Here is a 17,205-nt window from a genome sequence, read left to right as displayed (position 1 = left end):
AAGAAAGCTGGAGAACATGATTTTGCGGTCGGACAAATGGCTGTGTAGCGAAAGATTGCCGTTTAGATCCAGCGGGGAAACGTTCCAGAACCCAGGACTCCTTTACCCACGCTAATGCGATGTCACTTGCGCATCCAATTAATCCATTCGCCACTTCCGAATTGAACAAAGCGAGGCATAGTGTCCAGACCTGTTTCAGCGTGTGATGGTCTCAGCAAGCCGGGGTCGACGGTGATGAACTTGAAAACGGTGGTGTGATCTCGCCAGTTGTCACCCCAATGGGCCCAGCAAATTTTCGGTCGTTGGTCGTATCCGTCGTCCGGAAATTTGACGAGGCAAGTCAGCGGTCACTCAAAGAATCGCTCTTGCAAGTGTATCGGGCTTATGGATATAGTGGTTGGGGTGGAAATTCAGCGGTCTCAAACTCCGCTCGGGTTGTCTGGACCGATTTGGAGACTTGTGGGAGTTGTTCCAAGGTGTGCTTCAGAGTTGAACGCAGGTTATTGTAAGCATCTGTGCTAATCTTGTCGGCTCCGAAGTCTCTGTCTATGGCCTGCTGCATCAGCTTCACTGCCGCGACGACGTGGTGAGGATACGGATCAATCGCAATTAACGGGACGGTCAAGCTTGTCGATTGATTAGGTGCGATATCTGGATCGGAAACGGCTGGCCCGGGTTGTAGTTTTAAGGTATACCTGTTGTTTAAACCAAAGACGAGGCAGTTCATGACCCAGGTTTCTGCATCAACTTTCTTCGCCGAGAAGAGGGAGAGGAGATCCTCGCGCATAGTCGCGGTCGCGATATCGGTGACCATCAAAATCGACAGGTTATAGTGCAGCATGAGTTCATCTATAGGCAGGTTAAGTAACAGGACTTCGTAGAGACGTTGGGGATGAAAAGGGCTTACACCAGCGGAGTCTCGTTTCTTGGTTGAAGAACTGTATCCGCCTCTGGCATGCGATGAGCAAGTCCCGGTAGGTTACGTTGAACTGGTCGATAGTGTTAGACACGGAGTTGAACGCCCTGAGGACCTCTGCCTCATCATGGCCATCCCTTAGAGATTCTTTCAGATTTGCGGTAAGTTTCCAGACCAACAACTTCCATGCTGCTCCAGCTGCTATGACCTGATTTGCTTTCTCGTCTGTCAGGTCAACGTCAAGATTGCTCCAGTCTCTTGTCGTTTCACGGAAGATGCCAATGCAAGTCCGTACCATACGCCACGAAGGTTCAGACTCGAAGCCGAAAAGGCCAGAAGAAAGCAATGGCCGGCAATTGAGGGTTAAAGAGGCGGACGTATCGAATGTCAATGCCGCCCAGTATGCAGTGCTTTCGGCAATAATGAAATTGGCGGTGGCAAGCGAGGCGGGGCTTGTTCCGATAGGGCGGTTCGAATTTGTGAGATTGACTCGTGTCCCGTTAAACTGCAGGCTCTTTTGACGGGCGCGGAGTGTTTGAATCTGCTGCAGTGCAGCATGGACGCAAACCTGACCCGATACTCCCTCAAGTTCTTCTTCTTCAGATATGCCCACCGGGATGGGTGTTAGAGCAAACAAAAGCAACGTCAGCATAGATCGATAGGACGGCCTGTTGATGACCTTGAGCATGTCTGTATGTGCACGCCGCCAAAGGCGACAGATGATGCCTGCTTGGGAAAGCTCCGGCAAAATTGATTGTTGAGTCAGAGGTAGCCATCGAGCGGCGAAAGATTGGACAGCATGATCAAGGAACTGGTTGAGCTGTGTATCCTTTTCGTGTCTGGTAAGATCTGGCGAAGCTCCGGTGTCAGATATTATGCCTGCCACAGCATCTTCTTCGTCGATGTGTCTGTCGAGGTCACTGCAGATTCGGCGTATACTGATCACGTCTGATAGGCTCTGTTCTCCAAAACTAATGTCATCAGCGATGCCGCAAGTTAAAGGGATGGCGGCGCCCTTACGCAAAAGGATTGCTGTGGCGGCCCATCCAAGACCCAAATATTGTTTCAAAGGCTCCCTCATATATGGTATGGAGCCACTGACTTTCAATGGTACTGATAGGTTCCGGGGTTAAATGAGGTTGTATGAGCAGAGGTGGTTGTGATAGCTGATCCGACGACCAGCTCCACTCATAGTTTGTCCTGTAATCGTTAGGAAAGCACCTCAGCAAAGTGTCTTCGCATACCTCGTCGGCTGTTCACTTGTGGCACTCTCGGAATTCTGGTGGACAAGATCGGACAGTGATTCGCCAACTATTCCAGTTTGATCCTCTTCGTAAATCGTAGATTCTCGTGAAGCCATCCTGGGCCTTCTCCTCTTGGCTTTTGCGCCCTGGCCCTTGCGACTACTTGCAGGGGTGGGCGTGCCCGCCTTCATCCACTGTTGCGAAACAAGGGCTTCAGTCAGCATGTATTCTCCGCCAATGCAGCCAGTGGACCATGCAGACCTCAAATGTACACTGCAACTGCCGATTGAGGCATCTCGTACAGGTTAGAAGCTCCTGTTGTTCGTCTCGGTTCCGACGGGCTCTACCCGCGTCACAACCGACTCTCGCCCTGCGACACTCATCGCAGCTGGAAAATTGGACTCGGCGCGGGACCATCTCTCCTTGCGACATGGTGGCGCGTATGGCATCTCGTGTGCCCACAAGAACAACGCTGATGCATGAAAAATTGTTGAAGAAAGGGAAAACAGCGTTGAAGTTGAGGCAACGAAGGTGAAGTTGCGGCATCGCTGCCAAACTTTGAGAGAGCCGCTAAACTATGTTGGTAGCTGGCGTGCGCGATGCACCAACCACCGAGGCAGATGAACAGGCACTGGCCCTATAACCCCGCCTAGAGAATGTTCGATAGGAAGAACCCGGGGGAGCGGTCGGGGCAACTTTGCGGGGGCCGGGTGCGCCCATGGCTCCCAAGCCTTAGACTGTGGGTGCCTAAAGTACGGTGCGTAGGAACCCAATATATATACTTAGGGACGAAGTCTGCATTCGACATTCTATTTACGGAACAATCTAACACGATCTAGTCCTTCTCATGGCTTTTGATACTCATAAAACCCCTTCCCGCTCTTGACACCGAGAAGACCGTCTTGAATGAATCGCTGGAGATATTCGCGAGGCTCAGGAGGAACATCTTTCCGCTTTTCTGCGTAATGCTCCTCAATGTTGAGCACAACGTCGAGTCCAACAACGTCCATCTGCTCAAATGGACCCTTAGGCGTCTTCAGAACGTCCTTGAAAATCGCGTCTATCTCAGCCGGAGTTGCCACTCCCTCTGCTGCTGTGAGCAATGCTTCCCTTTTGATTGCAGCCCAAATTCTGTCCCCGAGAAATTCCATCAGTGCTTCTGAGTGGGATTTTGAAGGAGTAAAGGGACAAGCAAACCTGTTGTATATGTAGCCCATGGAATCTTTCTTCACATGGAAAGGACTGAATCCATGCTCCCGACATTGCTCCATGAGGAGTGGGATGATTTCAGGATCAGTATTCGCGTGACCCATGAGTTCAATTGCTGGACTAGAGGTCAGTGCGGTGCCTGAATGGCTTCGTACTTGACTTACCAGAGGTCTCTGGAGGCCAGTCTTGACAAGGCATGTTGTCAGTATTTGGTACATGAACCCGGAAATCATAGAGGTGCGTGCTTACAACAGTGAGCGCTGAGAATCCGCCGTTCATGGGACAATTTCAAGCCATCAATAATCTCAGATATGCTATAACTGCTCGAGTTGGATGCTATGATGGTTTCAGGTGCCGCCAGCTCGTCGAGTCGTGTAATCATCTGTCGCTTGAGCTCCAGTCGCTCTGGAACGCACTGTCCTCGTTGCATTGATCAGCTGGATTTCAACATCTCATGTCGTAGTTTCGACAGTGCTTGCGTACCTCTACGATCAACCATGTATCTTTCAGCCCCGCGGGTAACTGGTCCGAGGTAAAAGTCTTGATCTCGCCCCATCGTGCGTCGCGACGTTGGGAGGCAGACCGGAGCTGGTCAATGTACTTGACACTCTCAGAAAGCTGCTTCGTCTGGGCGTCAATGAGATGAACAGGTCGACCCTGGCTTGACCACTTTGTGCCGGAGCAGGTCAGTTTAGATTCAAACTCGGCAAAGGAATCAACCAGATATTCACCATGTATGCCAATCGTCGACCCTGCGTCCCTGCGCCCACAAGGGCGGTTGCCCTTCCTGCCAGCATGTTGGCTGTGAATATTGAGTCTGAAAAGATCTAATGGGCCTTTTCAGCCTTCGTGAGTAGAAGAAAAGGTTGCTATGTACTTATTCGCAGCCATTACGCAAAGCCGCGAATGTTCTCGGATCCGAAGAATCTCGGCTAGCAAGGCGATGCGGAGGCGTGGGCGCGCGGGGAATTTCTGAAGGGAGCACCGGCTACGTAAGGCTAATTAATCAGGCAGGGAACTACTTAAACAAGCTCCTGGACAAGTCTTCCTGGATGTCGAGAGTCAACGTCGAGAAACACAACTTAGTCCCTGAAAGAGGCCACCCCATCGCTCAGCGATCGAGGATTCCCCAAGGGGTAACATTCATGACGGATTCTCCCAACAGAGAAGTGATGCTTCGGCATATGGTCCACGATGCAATTTTCTCCTCATTCCAGTCGAGTGTGCCGATACCGAGATGTAACGGGCATCTGTGCCATCACGTAACAATGAGCTTCGGTACGTTGATCCAAGTGCTTTTGCATACTCTTGTGTGCCGGTGAATCGACCTTCCACAGCTTGCGGCCTCCTCAGCTGGAGGAATGTCTCCAAACTCCATTCTTGTGGGAGCTAGGTGGATGTGAAACGTTGCTCGATGCAGGTATACATTGATGGCATGCATCCTGTGGCTGAGGGCGTCACATCTGTTTCCCTCAACTGGCTCTTTTCTTCAGCTGCTCTAGTCGAGCGGGAATTGGGATCACCTCTTTTATCAGGCGCGGCAGCATGCTACACCAGTAGACCAAGTGAAGAAGCATGCAGTCAACGGAGGCAGTCATGTCATACCCAGTCTTGACCAGTTTGGACACCAAGCCAAGCAAGATGGAATATTTTTTTGTCGACCAAGGCCATGGTGTGCCAGTACATACTGATCATCGTCGTATCGGCATACTCTCCTTTTTACGTGGATGAAACATGGTCAGCATCACGGACGGTTCGAAGTCTTCCTCTATAAATCGGTAGACTGCTTCAGTTTTGCTTCGCTTCCGCCTGTTGGCAACGACAGATCGCGAGATTTCTCTCTACCCGGCTATAAGCTCCATAGCTATGTGTATGGCGGACTTTCAGGCAAGATGATTGACAAATGAGGAGTTCTTGACCTGGATAGACATGACTGGTCTTTGCGGACTCGACGTAATCAAGGCTTGCTGCTGGTAAATGCCTTCAATTTGGATGGACAGGGTCTGCGTCCTAAGGATGCCCATGACCAGCCACTCCTGAAGCTTCGTGATCTGTGGCATCCTTTGCAGTGACAGCCTCGCACGTGCCAGGAGACCGACAGCATGTGGCCGCATGGTCAGAACACGGAATGCTTGGCCATGTCCCGCGGAGCACATGGAGGCCCGGCGTCCCTACCCGTCAAAGTGACAAAGGCAATTGATTCCAGTCGCCAAGAAACCCTCCCGGTGGCCAGATTGTTGGATATAATGGGAGTGGCGGACGCGATCTGTTCCGGCCTCGGCGAAACCGACCAAGCGGGCGAGGTTCTTGGCGCCAAGCACTTGAAGTTCTTGACTCCTCTCGCTTACAGGCTCGCAAGGCCTGGTGGTGCTGGTATTGCGTCAACCCAAGCCCCCCGGCCAATGCCGACTTGTTGCAGCGGATATCAGAGGTGGTTTCCTGTCTCTTGGGACTTCTTGGGACCTTTCCCTTTGTAACCCTATCAATCGCCTCCATCTCCCGCCCAGGCTTGGCCGATTCCGCACATATGGGAGAGAAGGCGCTGTGTCTCGCCACCTTTCCACCGTGTGGACTGGGGCCTTCGTCTGTGCCAAGAGCGCGAGACCGTATGCTGAGACTAGATATCCGTGATGACTCTTGGCTTCAAGGATAGGTACATGGAGGAAGTCTTGGACATCATCGAGCTGGGTACGGTCCCTCGGGGCTAATACTCCGACAAGATGCTGCTTCAGCTCTATATAACAACGGACAGATCCTCTCAACCCGGGGGATCCACACACTCTTTCCAAGCTTCCAGCGAGATTTACACTTGCTTGTCTCTCCCTCTCACTCTAATAAGATCTTTGTCAGACACATTGGAGCAGGCTAACTCAGAACGATCACAATCACTTATCTGTCAACAGAATCGGAACACCATTGCCCAGGACCCAATCACCGCCTTGGCAGTCACCTGATATGGGCCAGAAGGGCGGGAGGGCCGAACAGAACTACCCAAAGCAGCCTTTCCTGCTCTCTCCGGATGAAATCATCAGCCACCTCGAGACCAGACTCGACTCGGGACTGAGCGATGTTCAAGTCCAGCAATACCAGCAGAAATATGGACCCAACAGACTCGAAGGAGACGGCGGCGTCTCCTGGTACGCCATTTTGGGAAAGCAAATCTCCAATGCCATGATTCTGGTATGTTCTCGAATATCAAGCGAGTTCTTTTCCCAGCCGACTGACCGTATTGCAGGTGTTGGTGCTCGCCATGGCGCTCTCGTACGGCGTGGAGGATTTCGTCGAAGGCGCCGTCATCACAGCCGTCATCGTTCTCAATGTCGTTATTGGCTTCTACCAGGAGTTTCAAGCCGAGAAGAAGATGGATGCGCTGCGATCCCTCTCCTCCCCCTCAGCAGCTGTCATCCGGGATGGGAACGAGATGACTATCCCATCCGCGGAGGTTGTTCCCGGTGACATCGTATCAATCAAGACCGGGGACACCGTGCCGGCAGATCTGCGGCTGTTCGAAGTCATGAATCTCGAATGCGACGAAGCCATCTTGACGGGCGAGGCGCTGCCAGTTGCCAAAGAAGTCGAATTTGAGGCTAAGCACGGCACTGCTAAAGAGGACCTTGGTCTGGGAGACCGGCTAAACATAGCGTACTCGTCGTCCACAGTTACCAAAGGACGAGGCCGCGGCGTGGTGGTCTACACAGGCATGTCGACAGCCATTGGAGGGATAGCTGCATCCATGCAGGGCAAGCGACGCAAGCCCAACCGATCCATGTCGAGAAAGAAGTATGGACCGATGCAGCCCGTCAAGGGCGGCGCCCTGCGCACCTACGATGGTGTGCGCAAATTCCTAGGTCTTACCGGGGGCACGCCTCTGCAGATCAAGCTCAGCAAACTCGCGTACGTCCTCTTCGGTTGTGCCATTCTCCTTGCCATCATCGTGTTTGGAGTCAACCGGTTCAACGTCACGAACGAGGTCGCCATCTACGCCATCTCGACGGGCATTGCCATTATTCCAGAGTCCCTGATTGCGGTCCTCACGATCACCATGGTCGTCGGCATGACGCAAATGCGGAAACGCAAGGTCGTCGTCCGGCAACTCAGTGCACTTGAGGCCCTCGGTGGCGTGACCAACATCTGCTCAGACAAAACCGGCACGCTCACCCAGGGAAAGATGGTTACGCGAAAAGCATGGATCCCAGGCGTCGGCATCTACAGCGTGGAAAACTCAAACAACGCTTCCGACCCCACAGAAGGGATCGTCACTCTGGGGAAGGCACCCAGGTCCCGGCAGGAGGTCGAAGCAGAGAGACTAGCCCGAGAAGAGGCCTTTGACCGCAAACGAAGCACCGCCGGCATCTCGTTCGACCTGCCGAGCGAGAAAGTGCACAAGGACGTCGAAAAGGCAGTGGAGACACCCGAAAGCGCCGTCAGCTCAAACCCAGAGGTCACGCCGGAACTCCAGGCGTTCCTGGAATCCGCGGCGCTCTGCAACCTGGCCTCTGTCCGCAAGGTCGCCGAGGACGGGCAGGAAGAGAAGTGGAAAACGGCAGGCGACCCAACGGAGATTGCCCTGCAAGTATTCTCACACCGCTTCAACTACGGCAAGAAAACGCTCGAGGAGAGCGGTTGGACCCAGAAGATGGAGTATCCCTTCGACAGCTCGATCAAGCGCATGTCGGTGGTGTACGACAAGCCCGGCCTGGAGCACTCCATTATTTTCACCAAGGGCGCCGTCGAGCGCATCATCGACCTCTGTACGGCTGTGGGCGTCGGGGAACACGAACAAGTCATGACTGCTTCCCTCAAGGAAGGCATCCTGGAACAAATGACGTTCCTGGCCGAACAGGGTCTGCGGGTGCTGGCCGTCGCGAGGAAATTTACAACGATGGAAATCGCCGAGCACTCAGATGTGGAGCGCGGCCTGGTTGAAAAGGATCTCTGTCTGCTCGGTCTCGCCGGTCTCTACGACCCGCCTCGCCTTGAGACCAAGAGCGCCGTGCAGGCCTGCACGACCGCCGGTATCACCGTGTCCATGCTGACGGGCGACCACCCGTCAACCGCGACCGCGATTGCCAAAGAAGTCGGCATCATCCCCAAGAACATGGGCACTCTCCCGGCGGACGTGGCGGCCGCAATCGTGAAGACCGCGACCGAGTTCGACCGGATGAGCGAGGCCGAGATCGACGCCCTGCCGACGCTGCCCCTCGTGGTCGCGCGCTGCGCGCCCGAGACCAAGGTGCGGATGATCGAGGCGCTGCACCGGCGGAACAAGTTCGCCGCCATGACGGGCGACGGGGTCAATGACTCGCCGTCGCTCAAGCTCGCCGACGTGGGGATCGCCATGGGCCTGAACGGGAGCGACGTGGCGAAGTCGGCGTCGGACATTGTGCTGACGGACGACAACTTCGCGTCCATCGTCAACGCGGTCGAGGAAGGGCGGCGCATGTTCGACAACATCCAGCGCTTCGTCCTGCACCTGCTGACGTCCAACGTCGGCGAGGTCATCCTCCTCATCTGCGGCCTGGGGTTCCAGGACGACACGGGCTTCTCGGTGTTCCCGCTCTCGCCCCTGCAGATCCTGTGGATCAACATGCTCACGTCGTCCTTCCCGGCGTTCGGGCTCGGGCGGGAGAAGGCGTCGCCGGACGTCATGGAGCGGCCGCCGCACGACACCAAAAAGGGCGTCTTCACCTGGGAGCTCATCACGGACATGCTCGTGTACGGCACTATCCAGGGCACGTGCTGCCTGATGACGTTCGTCTTCATCGTCTACGGGCCCGGGCCCGACGGGCTGGGCCGGGACTGCAACCGCAAGTACAACGAGACCTGCGACGTGGTGTTCCGCGCGCGCGCGGCCGTGTTCGCCGAGCTGACCTGGCTGATCCTGATCTCGGCGTGGGAGTTCAAGTCGCTGCGCCGGAGCATGTTCCGGATCAACCCGCATGAGCAGCGCGCGTTCCCCTTCTTCCACGACGTCTGGGAGAACCAGTTCCTGTTCTGGTCCGTGGTCGTCGGCGCCCTCTCCGTCTTCCCCGCCGTCTACATCCCGGGCCTCAACACGTCCGTGTTCAAGCACAAGGGCATCGGCTGGGAGTGGGCCCCCGCCGTCGTCTGCGTGTTCGTCTTCGTCAGCGGCATGGAGGCCTGGAAATACGTCAAGCGCGCCGCTGGCTGGTTTGCCGAGGAGGAGACCGAGGGCATGAAGGGGAGACGGCACGGGCATCATCACGCGAGCGGCGCGCTGTCGCTGAGACAGGGCTTCTTCACCATGACGAGGAGTTTCACCAAGAGCAAGTCGGAAGAGAAGCAGCGGGCGCCAATGACGAGAGAGCTGGGCGACCGGGACAGAAGCGGGCGGACACCCGTGTTGCCCAGGGTCAGAGAGGATGTTTGAACTCCGGTGGTTTTGCCTGGGTTCGCCCAGTGTGTAATACCAAACTTATAATGAATCGTACTGGGATAGATCAAGGATAGATCACGTTAACGAGAGGCATTTTCCTTTCTTCTGAACCGCAAGCAGCAGAGCAATTTGATTGCCTGTGTGAACTATGAACGCTCGCTCGTAAAGTTCCATGGCTCAGACTTTGACACTTCTGATTTGAACACGTGCCGTGGAATGAAATTGTAGACTCCAGAATCTGGACTTGTCTCTTTCGTTATATCTTGCACCCTCATCTCGGGCCTCCGGTGTCGCCTGAAGTGCCGCAATGAGGAGGACAGGCCTGAGGAAGAGCCGTAATCAAAGCGGCTTTGTGAATTGTACCATATTTGCATGGTGACTGCTAGGACCAAAGTCGAACTGTCCTGGGACACGAAGGCCGCGCGTAGCTGACCCTGTCCACAGGCACAGGCTGCATTCGCACTGATAGCGGGATGCCAATGTTGTCAGATCGGCTCGTGCTAGCCGCAGCTTCAGGTGATTCCTCGCTCCGTCTCTGTTTTCGCGGCTGCGATCATCTCCTCCAGTTCCCGAACATCAAGCTCATACGAGTGATGCGGCGCGAGTGCATCTGAAGTACGTTGCACTGCAGCGCCTCGCATTGCAGCCGCTTGATCTGACAGCTGTAGGATTCTCAGAACATTCCCTGCTGACTGACAGTCCAAACTCAAACTCAGGTCGTGGAGCTGGCCCGTAATGGCCGCGGTCTCAGAGGTCTTTCGGTCCCCGCTTCCCGCGGTGATGCCGAGATGATGGATCAAAGCTTTTGCTGCGGGATCAATGATATCTTTTGACTCGGCCCCTGCCTGGTCGACGATCGGTTTGGTATTAGAGCGAGTACTGGGCTCGAGATGCTTAAGCTGGAAGTCCAGGTCGTGTAAGTTGAGTCGTCGAGATTGCAGGCTTTCCAGCCTCTTTGCGAGATGAACAACGGCATCCGTGAGAGAGCAAAGTTGTCCGTCAACCTGAGTAAAGCTACCGCGTGAGTGATCTTGATAAAATGACTCTACGATAGTGCGACACAGAGCTTACCCTTTGATTGAGTCTCCTTTCGTCCTGCTTTCGCACCCGGCGCACATCCTGAAGAGCTGCATGAAGTGTGTTACCATGTTCCTGAGCCACAACCATCCCCACCACATCATCAATCTCCGAGTATAGAGAGTCTAGGTCTTCTTGCACAGTGTCGAGCGTACCGTCAGACACGTCCTCGGCGTTGCTGAGTGATTCCAGATACGTAAGATCCAGACGATCTTTGACCGTCTGAGTGCGAAAATACTGCAAGGCACGTGTAAGTTTGTTCACTCGATCAGTCAATGCTTCGAGATCGATTTGACATCCTTCCTTGGCGCTGGAGGACGAGAGGTCATTGAGCTCGGAAAGTGCGCGATCGTCCGAGTTAAGGAGCTCCGTAACAACCGCGGCGGTTGATCTGACTTCTTTGGTAATGCGCTCGAACTCGGCTCGAAGAGCTGACCTTAGAGCCTCGAAAAGTTGCTCATTCTTGAGTGCACAAGTCAGCAATTGAAGGGTTCTTTAGATCGCCGTCAGAAAACTGGGGGGATGATATACAGCAAACTTGACGTGTTGCACTTCAGCGGCGTGTTTTTGGTCGAGGTATTGTTCTTGTCTGGCCTTTCGAGCATCAATAGCGGTTTCAACGTCCTCCAGTTGCTTCAGCTGTGCACCTTGTGCCCGGAGGATCCGCGTCCGCCGCTCAATCGTCCTGGTCGAAGACTTTAGTGCTCTGATGGCCGCCCGAAGCTCTCCATCGGTCGAGGGAATCGTTGTCGACCTGCTTCCTCTGCAGGATGAATCCCACCCCTCTGGTCCATGAAAAAACTGGCATCTGTCACGTAGTCAACTTTTGCACGAGGGGTTGGTGCGGGAACAACGCACGTCGCGCTTCCATTCTCGGTCAGAGGCGTCTGTTCCTTGAACTTGTCGTGCACCCACCCCTCCAACAACGAACGGTTTCCGGCTGATTTGGATCCTTCACTAGTATGGTTGCGCACGGGCGTAGTGTCGACCCATGCTTGCAGGGGCGTCATCACGCCTAGGGAGCAAGGATGTTGTTAGACCGCTCGGCAGGGATGATGGCCTTAGTACCTCAAGAGGCAGACTCTGCTACCATCGAATCTTGCAACGTAACTTTCCTGACTTCTAATAGGACAATAGGAGCTCGTTACGATTGTCTGGGCCCAGGTAACGGGAAAGAAAGCAAGATCTTTGCTCAATTTGGTTAGTTTTCCTCCCCTCCCATTTCCTAGCCTCCAAAATCTCCCACGCTTACAATATGATTTTGGGCTAATTTCCAATAGGGAGAATCTTCTGCGTGTCACCGCTTCACTACAGTCGGCGGCGATGGCTTGAAGAAGACGATGACTGCCATGATACTGGGTTCGTGCTTGCCTTGGGGCTTCAAAGTTCTGGGTTGGCGGACGAATTCTACATCATATGCAATCTGACCAGGGATGACGGCTGCAAAGAAATGACCGCCGAGGAAATATACGGTCACCCAGACCTGCTTCAATTCTGCAATACGGAAGAACAGTTTACGGTGGCGCGAGTTGAGAGCCGAGGGCTCGATCTCCTTCTTGGATCCTGGGAAGAGATTGACTACTTCGATGAACAGGATAAGAAGATTCAGTTGACGAAGCTTTCGGACCGGATACCTGAAATCGTGGAAACAGGCTGGAGACAGGACAGCAATGGCGATAAATCATTGGTTGGTCTATTCCCCAGTTGAAACCCTCTGGAACAGAGTAACAATTGTGAGGGTTCTAGGAGACCACGGTATACTTGGGAAAAAACGGTAAATGGAAGCAGGTTGTTTCCAGCCGATCTTCCCAATGAAGCTCTTGTCTTGATATTACTGTTGGGAGTTGTTCCTCTTCCCCTCGCCCTCGTGACTGGAGGCGAACTTTCGGCCATCTGGCTCTCAACGTGATGTTGAGGACCATGACTCGCGCGCGGCGACGACGGTGAGCACAGGGCGGCATCACCCTCGATCCGATCGGGGGCGAGCCGCGAGCACCTTTTGACATCCCTGGGCCTCCTTGTCCCGTCTCTGCGCCTGAAAGACTGGAAGCTACAGCAACAGCGACCTACCATGCAATTGTACGTCATCCAAACCGTCCTCCTGGGTACTTGTGCTTGAGCATGACTTTGGTCACATCAGAAGAGTGTGACGCTTCCTTTCCCCGAGCCCCAAACTTGATGAGCCTCGCCATCCTTCCGGCAAGGCACAATTCGAGGTTGGCGGCGACTCTGGGAGGACAACCAAACCCTGCCGTGCCCGTTGTATTACCGACGGTCGCGCGCTGAGAGAGGGGGTTCCTGGTTGTGGGCGGATATCCCACGCCTGGGGGCGATTCTCTCGAGTAGCCGAAGGGGGGATACAACAGGGTAAATATACGGAGTACGTGATACAGACGAGAAGTTGCGAAGTGACAATCATGCTTTTTTGTGTGAAATTATCTAGTCATATTGAATTCTACATTTTCCGCCGGTGGAAACTCGGATTCTGCACCTACAGCCAACAGGCAACGGCCAGCAAGCGCATCACATCGAACGACGTTGTTGTGAAAAGGCCAGCGCGTCAATTGTTTGAAAGGGAGTATATTTCGCCCAGCCACATATACACAGCCAAATTAACTCCGCCCAGAGAATAGCATGTCGCCGCTCATCGTAGAAAAAGTGCCGAAGGGGAATCGATAACGTTGTTGTATAGCTTGAATGCGCTCAGTAAATCGAATGTCGTTATAAGGTCGCTGTGACTTCAGGTACCACCTCTCGTCAAGCCCCCCTCATTGTCGTCTGCGGGCCAGCTGCTGTTCTCGTTATGATTGTTTGCCGTGGCCGTTGGCAGCAGTCCCGTTCACCTGCCCATTCGCCTTTTGCGCCTTCGACTCGCGATATTTGGCGATATCTTGTTCCACCATCTTATCCACCCGACTCTTCAGTTCCGGCCTGTACCCAAGCGCAAACAGGACCTCTAGCCAGACAAAGAGCGGCGCCAAGAAAAAGGCCTGGAAGATGTTGTCCAGCAACGCAGGAGCACGTCCTTCGAACACTCCGTGGCCCAGGAATTGTGCGATCCACGCTGCCACGAATGCCGCCGCCGCCCAAAAGTTGGCGGTCATCCCGTGGACAGCGACCAGGTGGTGCGCGTAGGCGGTTCCGGCGAGAAGCAATGCGGCGAACGCCGTCCCGGCTACTGGCTCGAGTAATATGTATAGTCCGCAGTAGGATAGGCAGAAGAGGGTGCCGGCGTTCAGTTCGAGGTTGGGGACGGTCATTGATTGAGGCAACTTGATCAGTGTACCCGAATTCGTGAACTATCAGAACGTAAGTCGTCGTGGTCGTCTCGGGAGGAGTTGTGCGTCATACCAGCAGAAAGGTAGTCCATAAGATAATAGGCACTCCGACCATGTGTATACCAATATTGATCTGAATGCACATCAGCGACTTCTCTCCTGGGCCGACATCTCGAACCGTACGCTGTCATGATGGTAGGCGCCATACTGGGGAAAAATGGTCAGCGGGATCGACGGCAGAGGGGTTGCAGTGGGCTCACAAAGCGCAGTTGTTTCTCCAGGTTGAGAGCCATCTTGGACTATGGTCGCAGACGCTGGATCGGACGGTATGCAAAGGCAGGATTCAGCTCATCGAGGTCGGGCGCAGGCAGGGCCTTTGACGGGCGAAGCTGAATATTCAAATGGCAGTGAATTATTGTAACGCACATGGTAGGTTAAATAACGGCGGAACTGTTGCGTCTCACCACCTCGGCGTCATCGCCTTCCCTCACAATCCGATTCACTCCGCACGCCAAATTGATTTCACGAAGTTGCTTGGCCCATCAGCGACTCGGCATAGAGAATCGCCACTTAACGATATGGCTCTTAACATATATTGTGTATTAGCGGATGAAACTCCTGCAGCCTCGTAGATAGCAACCAGACAATGCGGTAGGCCAAAGATCTTGCCCCAAATTTTGGGTGTGCCATCTATATGTTTTCAGTCTTTCCAACGGGTTCGCCTGGGATTTCGCGTTGAACCATCGTGGTTCCAAACTGTGTTTGTTGTTCGGCGGATGAATTTAAGTGTTAGGGTGCCTCCCTGTCGAGAGAAAGGACAATGAAGTCCCGCAATGCGATCCGTCCCTCCCACCCCGTCCCTACATAGACAAGTCTTTCACAATCCGAGTTTGTGTTTTTTGATGCGTGGTATCACGCCCACGAGCACTAGAACACTTGCCACAATGACAGCCCACAGCTTGATGTGCAGCACTCCCTTGTTATAAGATGTCTGGGTGGCTGCTGCAATGACAGCCAGAAAATAGACGGCGAGGGTGTAGCCCGACATTCTGCCTCATCGTTAGGCCCGAGAAGCGCCAACAATCTCGGCTCACGTACCTATGATATTTATACAACGATTTGGCCCGATCGACAGTGCCGAATATTGTCTCCGGCAGATAAAATGCAGCGGCTCCGATGAGCCATTGCAGGAAAATGAGTATGTATGCTACCAGTGCCATCTTCCCGTGCACACTCTGGAACCGAGTTTCTGGGTGTGAAGCCTTGTTCATCTCGATGATGACCAGGCCGGCAATGAGCAATGCCACAGCCGATGTATTGATGGCCGAGTGCACATATGTCCCCGTGATTTTGTCCTTTTGAGCTGCCGTGGGTTGAAGGACCAGCACGCCTTGAACAAGTAGGAGGACGGCCAAGGAGTTCAGCAAAGGATGGTAGGAGAAGAATATAAACTTGTTCTTGAACACCGCAGCCCAGACCAGAGCTGTGAGGATGACAACGCCTACTTGGGCGAGGATAGCTGTACCCGGTCAGCAACAATGCGAGAAAAGGTGTCGATCTCTATGAGTAGAGACGCAGCCTCCCTTACCCGTTCCTGTCACAAAATTGAACTGCATCCCCTGGCCTGGCCGTTGTGTAACATCTCCTGGCCGTCCCAAGAGGGGCTCCTCCTCTTCAACAGCGGGATTCCGCTCTGGTATCCCCGTTGCAGAAGCCATGGTGGATGTTGGCTGCGAACGGTCCGTGCACGACAATGGGTTGCGAGTTGTAGCACTCGAAAGGTCAGGTTTAGCAAAGCTCGAGGGAGGGATTGGTTCTGGCTGATGGAGGAGGGGAGATCGGTCGAGGTCGTCTCAAATATCATGGATCATCACTCCATCTTGCGGAGCACCCTGGTGCCACTAGGCACTTGGGTTTCGTGTGTAAACACCGTTGGAAGCCGTCGAGCTGACCAATTTGACCTGCGGATTGGACGCCTCTCGGCACAGTTGCGACTGGGGTCCGCGCAATAACAAAAGTGTATGACGCTATCGGAATCTGATAATCTAATGAAGCTCCGGCACCACCGGGGCATTGTTTATCCAACCACCCTTCCTGACTTGTTATGCCTTTTCACGTGGCATCGCTCATTCACATCGAAGCAGCAGCCTTTATCGCCTGCTTGCGTGCGAGGCAATGAATTGACGTTCATCCAGTATCGCGTTGCTTCACAGCAATGTCGCTCAAATCACCAAAGAACGAAGGCTTCTCACCGCCCTTTGCACGTTCACTGTGCTCATACCGCCCCGTTCCCTGACAAGCTGGACAAACGAGACCGTCCATAACAAAATGTACCCTTCCCTCGTCCTCCCATGGTCTACAAGTCCATCAGAACGCGAAAATACATACCGCACTGCAGGCCTGGTGAAAACAAGAGGAACACTCTTCCTTCTGCCTCCGCCAACATCCACCTTGCGCGATACATTTAATGCACCACCACGTCCCAAAACCCGTATGTCTTCTGGTGCAGTCGCACTCTGCAAACATTTTGAACGCGGTGGTGCATCGTCGGAGCATGGCCGACATCATCCATTTTGGACCCTGCCCACAGGTAGCAATGAGAACAAGACGGAGATTGCAAGAGTGATATTGGAGGACATGCTGGTGCAAGCAGTCTGGAAGAATGTGATGCTCTTGCACCACGGAGTAGCAGTGTATGAGATTAGGAACGCAGGTGGATACGGAATGAGGTGGACGCTGGATATAGAGGAGAAGAGAGAGAACGAACAGGCCGATATGGGTATACCAACCGACATTCAGACGACAGCCGCCAGTCCAGACGCCCTCAGCCAAGGTGAAGAAGATGAGGATGATTTCCACAAGGATTGGGTGGTTACCAAGACGACTTTTCGCGGGTTCCTGGAACCTATTGCTGGGATGGATCACGAGCTGCCGGGTCAAGAAGTGAACGCAGCCAAGTCTTCACATCCTGATGAGCAGAAACACGATAGAATGATAGAATGATAGAATGATAGAATGATAGAATGATAGAATGATAGAATGATAGAATGATAGAATGATAGAATGATAGAATGATAGAATGAT

At 53.7% G+C, this 17,205-nt stretch overlaps 7 protein-coding genes across 7 annotated transcripts; 2 read left to right on the top strand and 5 right to left on the bottom strand.

The window, feature by feature from the left end:
* Positions 1 to 382: 382 nt before the first annotated feature.
* Positions 383 to 2,276, bottom strand: PV07_11159 (uncharacterized protein; the record flags this gene model as incomplete). Its single annotated transcript, XM_016398565.1, has 4 exons — positions 383 to 849; positions 908 to 1,887; positions 1,937 to 2,116; positions 2,161 to 2,276. 4 exons carry the CDS (start codon positions 2,274 to 2,276, stop codon positions 383 to 385), a joined length of 1,743 nt encoding a protein of 580 aa, XP_016243127.1.
* A 666-nt stretch (positions 2,277 to 2,942) lies between these two features.
* On the bottom strand, positions 2,943 to 4,215 carry PV07_11158 (uncharacterized protein). Its single transcript, XM_016398564.1, has 6 exons — positions 4,101 to 4,215; positions 3,853 to 4,038; positions 3,619 to 3,784; positions 3,534 to 3,554; positions 3,358 to 3,484; positions 2,943 to 3,291 (listed from the first exon to the last, which is right to left on the bottom strand). Exons 1-6 carry the CDS (start codon positions 4,164 to 4,166, stop codon positions 3,006 to 3,008), a joined length of 852 nt encoding a protein of 283 aa, XP_016243126.1. The 5' UTR covers positions 4,167 to 4,215; the 3' UTR covers positions 2,943 to 3,005.
* A 1,652-nt stretch (positions 4,216 to 5,867) lies between these two features.
* PV07_11157 (potassium/sodium efflux P-type ATPase, fungal-type) lies at positions 5,868 to 9,876 on the top strand. Its single transcript, XM_016398563.1, has 2 exons — positions 5,868 to 6,549; positions 6,605 to 9,876. Exons 1-2 carry the CDS (start codon positions 6,325 to 6,327, stop codon positions 9,758 to 9,760), a joined length of 3,381 nt encoding a protein of 1,126 aa, XP_016243125.1. The 5' UTR covers positions 5,868 to 6,324; the 3' UTR covers positions 9,761 to 9,876.
* Positions 9,807 to 11,988, bottom strand: PV07_11156 (uncharacterized protein). The gene is made up of 4 exons (XM_016398562.1): positions 11,702 to 11,988; positions 11,375 to 11,651; positions 10,838 to 11,305; positions 9,807 to 10,770 (listed from the first exon to the last, which is right to left on the bottom strand). The coding sequence occupies exons 1-4, from the start codon at positions 11,851 to 11,853 to the stop codon at positions 10,279 to 10,281; spliced, it is 1,389 nt and encodes a 462-aa protein (XP_016243124.1). The 5' UTR covers positions 11,854 to 11,988; the 3' UTR covers positions 9,807 to 10,278.
* A 1,656-nt stretch (positions 11,989 to 13,644) lies between these two features.
* Positions 13,645 to 14,414, bottom strand: PV07_11155 (uncharacterized protein; the record flags this gene model as incomplete). The annotated part of the gene is made up of 4 exons (XM_016398561.1): positions 13,645 to 14,142; positions 14,195 to 14,254; positions 14,305 to 14,328; positions 14,382 to 14,414. 4 exons carry the CDS (start codon positions 14,412 to 14,414, stop codon positions 13,645 to 13,647), a joined length of 615 nt encoding a protein of 204 aa, XP_016243123.1.
* A 584-nt stretch (positions 14,415 to 14,998) lies between these two features.
* PV07_11154 (uncharacterized protein) lies at positions 14,999 to 15,839 on the bottom strand (the record flags this gene model as incomplete). Its single annotated transcript, XM_016398560.1, has 3 exons — positions 14,999 to 15,170; positions 15,220 to 15,640; positions 15,710 to 15,839. 3 exons carry the CDS (start codon positions 15,837 to 15,839, stop codon positions 14,999 to 15,001), a joined length of 723 nt encoding a protein of 240 aa, XP_016243122.1.
* Positions 15,840 to 16,170: 331 nt separating this feature from the next.
* Positions 16,171 to 17,130, top strand: PV07_11153 (uncharacterized protein). The gene has a single exon (XM_016398559.1). The coding sequence runs from the start codon at positions 16,450 to 16,452 to the stop codon at positions 17,122 to 17,124; it is 675 nt and encodes a 224-aa protein (XP_016243121.1). The 5' UTR covers positions 16,171 to 16,449; the 3' UTR covers positions 17,125 to 17,130.
* The last annotated feature ends 75 nt before the right edge of the window (positions 17,131 to 17,205 follow it).

The sequence above is a fragment of the Cladophialophora immunda genome, assembly GCF_000835495.1.
Source record: "Cladophialophora immunda strain CBS 83496 unplaced genomic scaffold supercont1.7, whole genome shotgun sequence".
Lineage (NCBI taxonomy): Eukaryota > Fungi > Ascomycota > Eurotiomycetes > Chaetothyriales > Herpotrichiellaceae > Cladophialophora > Cladophialophora immunda.
The sequence above is the reverse complement of the archived record's forward strand: the minus strand, read 5'-3'. Positions and strand labels throughout refer to the sequence as shown.

Coding starts and splice junctions, on each gene's coding strand:
- PV07_11158 (XM_016398564.1), bottom strand. CDS start 4,166: ATGCTGGCAGGAAGGGCAACCGCCCTTGTGGGCGCAGGGACGCAGGGT. Junction 4,039..4,100: donor GTCGACGATTGGCATACATG/GTGAATATCTGG, acceptor TCCGGCACAAAG/TGGTCAAGCCAGGGTCGACC. Junction 3,485..3,533: donor CTGGCCTCCAGAGACCTCTG/GTAAGTCAAGTA, acceptor CCTCTAGTCCAG/CAATTGAACTCATGGGTCAC.
- PV07_11157 (XM_016398563.1), top strand. CDS start 6,325: ATGGGCCAGAAGGGCGGGAGGGCCGAACAGAACTACCCAAAGCAGCCT. Junction 6,550..6,604: donor TCTCCAATGCCATGATTCTG/GTATGTTCTCGA, acceptor ACCGTATTGCAG/GTGTTGGTGCTCGCCATGGC.
- PV07_11156 (XM_016398562.1), bottom strand. CDS start 11,853: ATGACGCCCCTGCAAGCATGGGTCGACACTACGCCCGTGCGCAACCAT. Junction 11,652..11,701: donor ACCGAGAATGGAAGCGCGAC/GTGCGTTGTTCC, acceptor ACTACGTGACAG/ATGCCAGTTTTTTCATGGAC. Junction 10,771..10,837: donor AAAGGAGACTCAATCAAAGG/GTAAGCTCTGTG, acceptor AGCTTTACTCAG/GTTGACGGACAACTTTGCTC.
- PV07_11153 (XM_016398559.1), top strand. CDS start 16,450: ATGTACCCTTCCCTCGTCCTCCCATGGTCTACAAGTCCATCAGAACGC.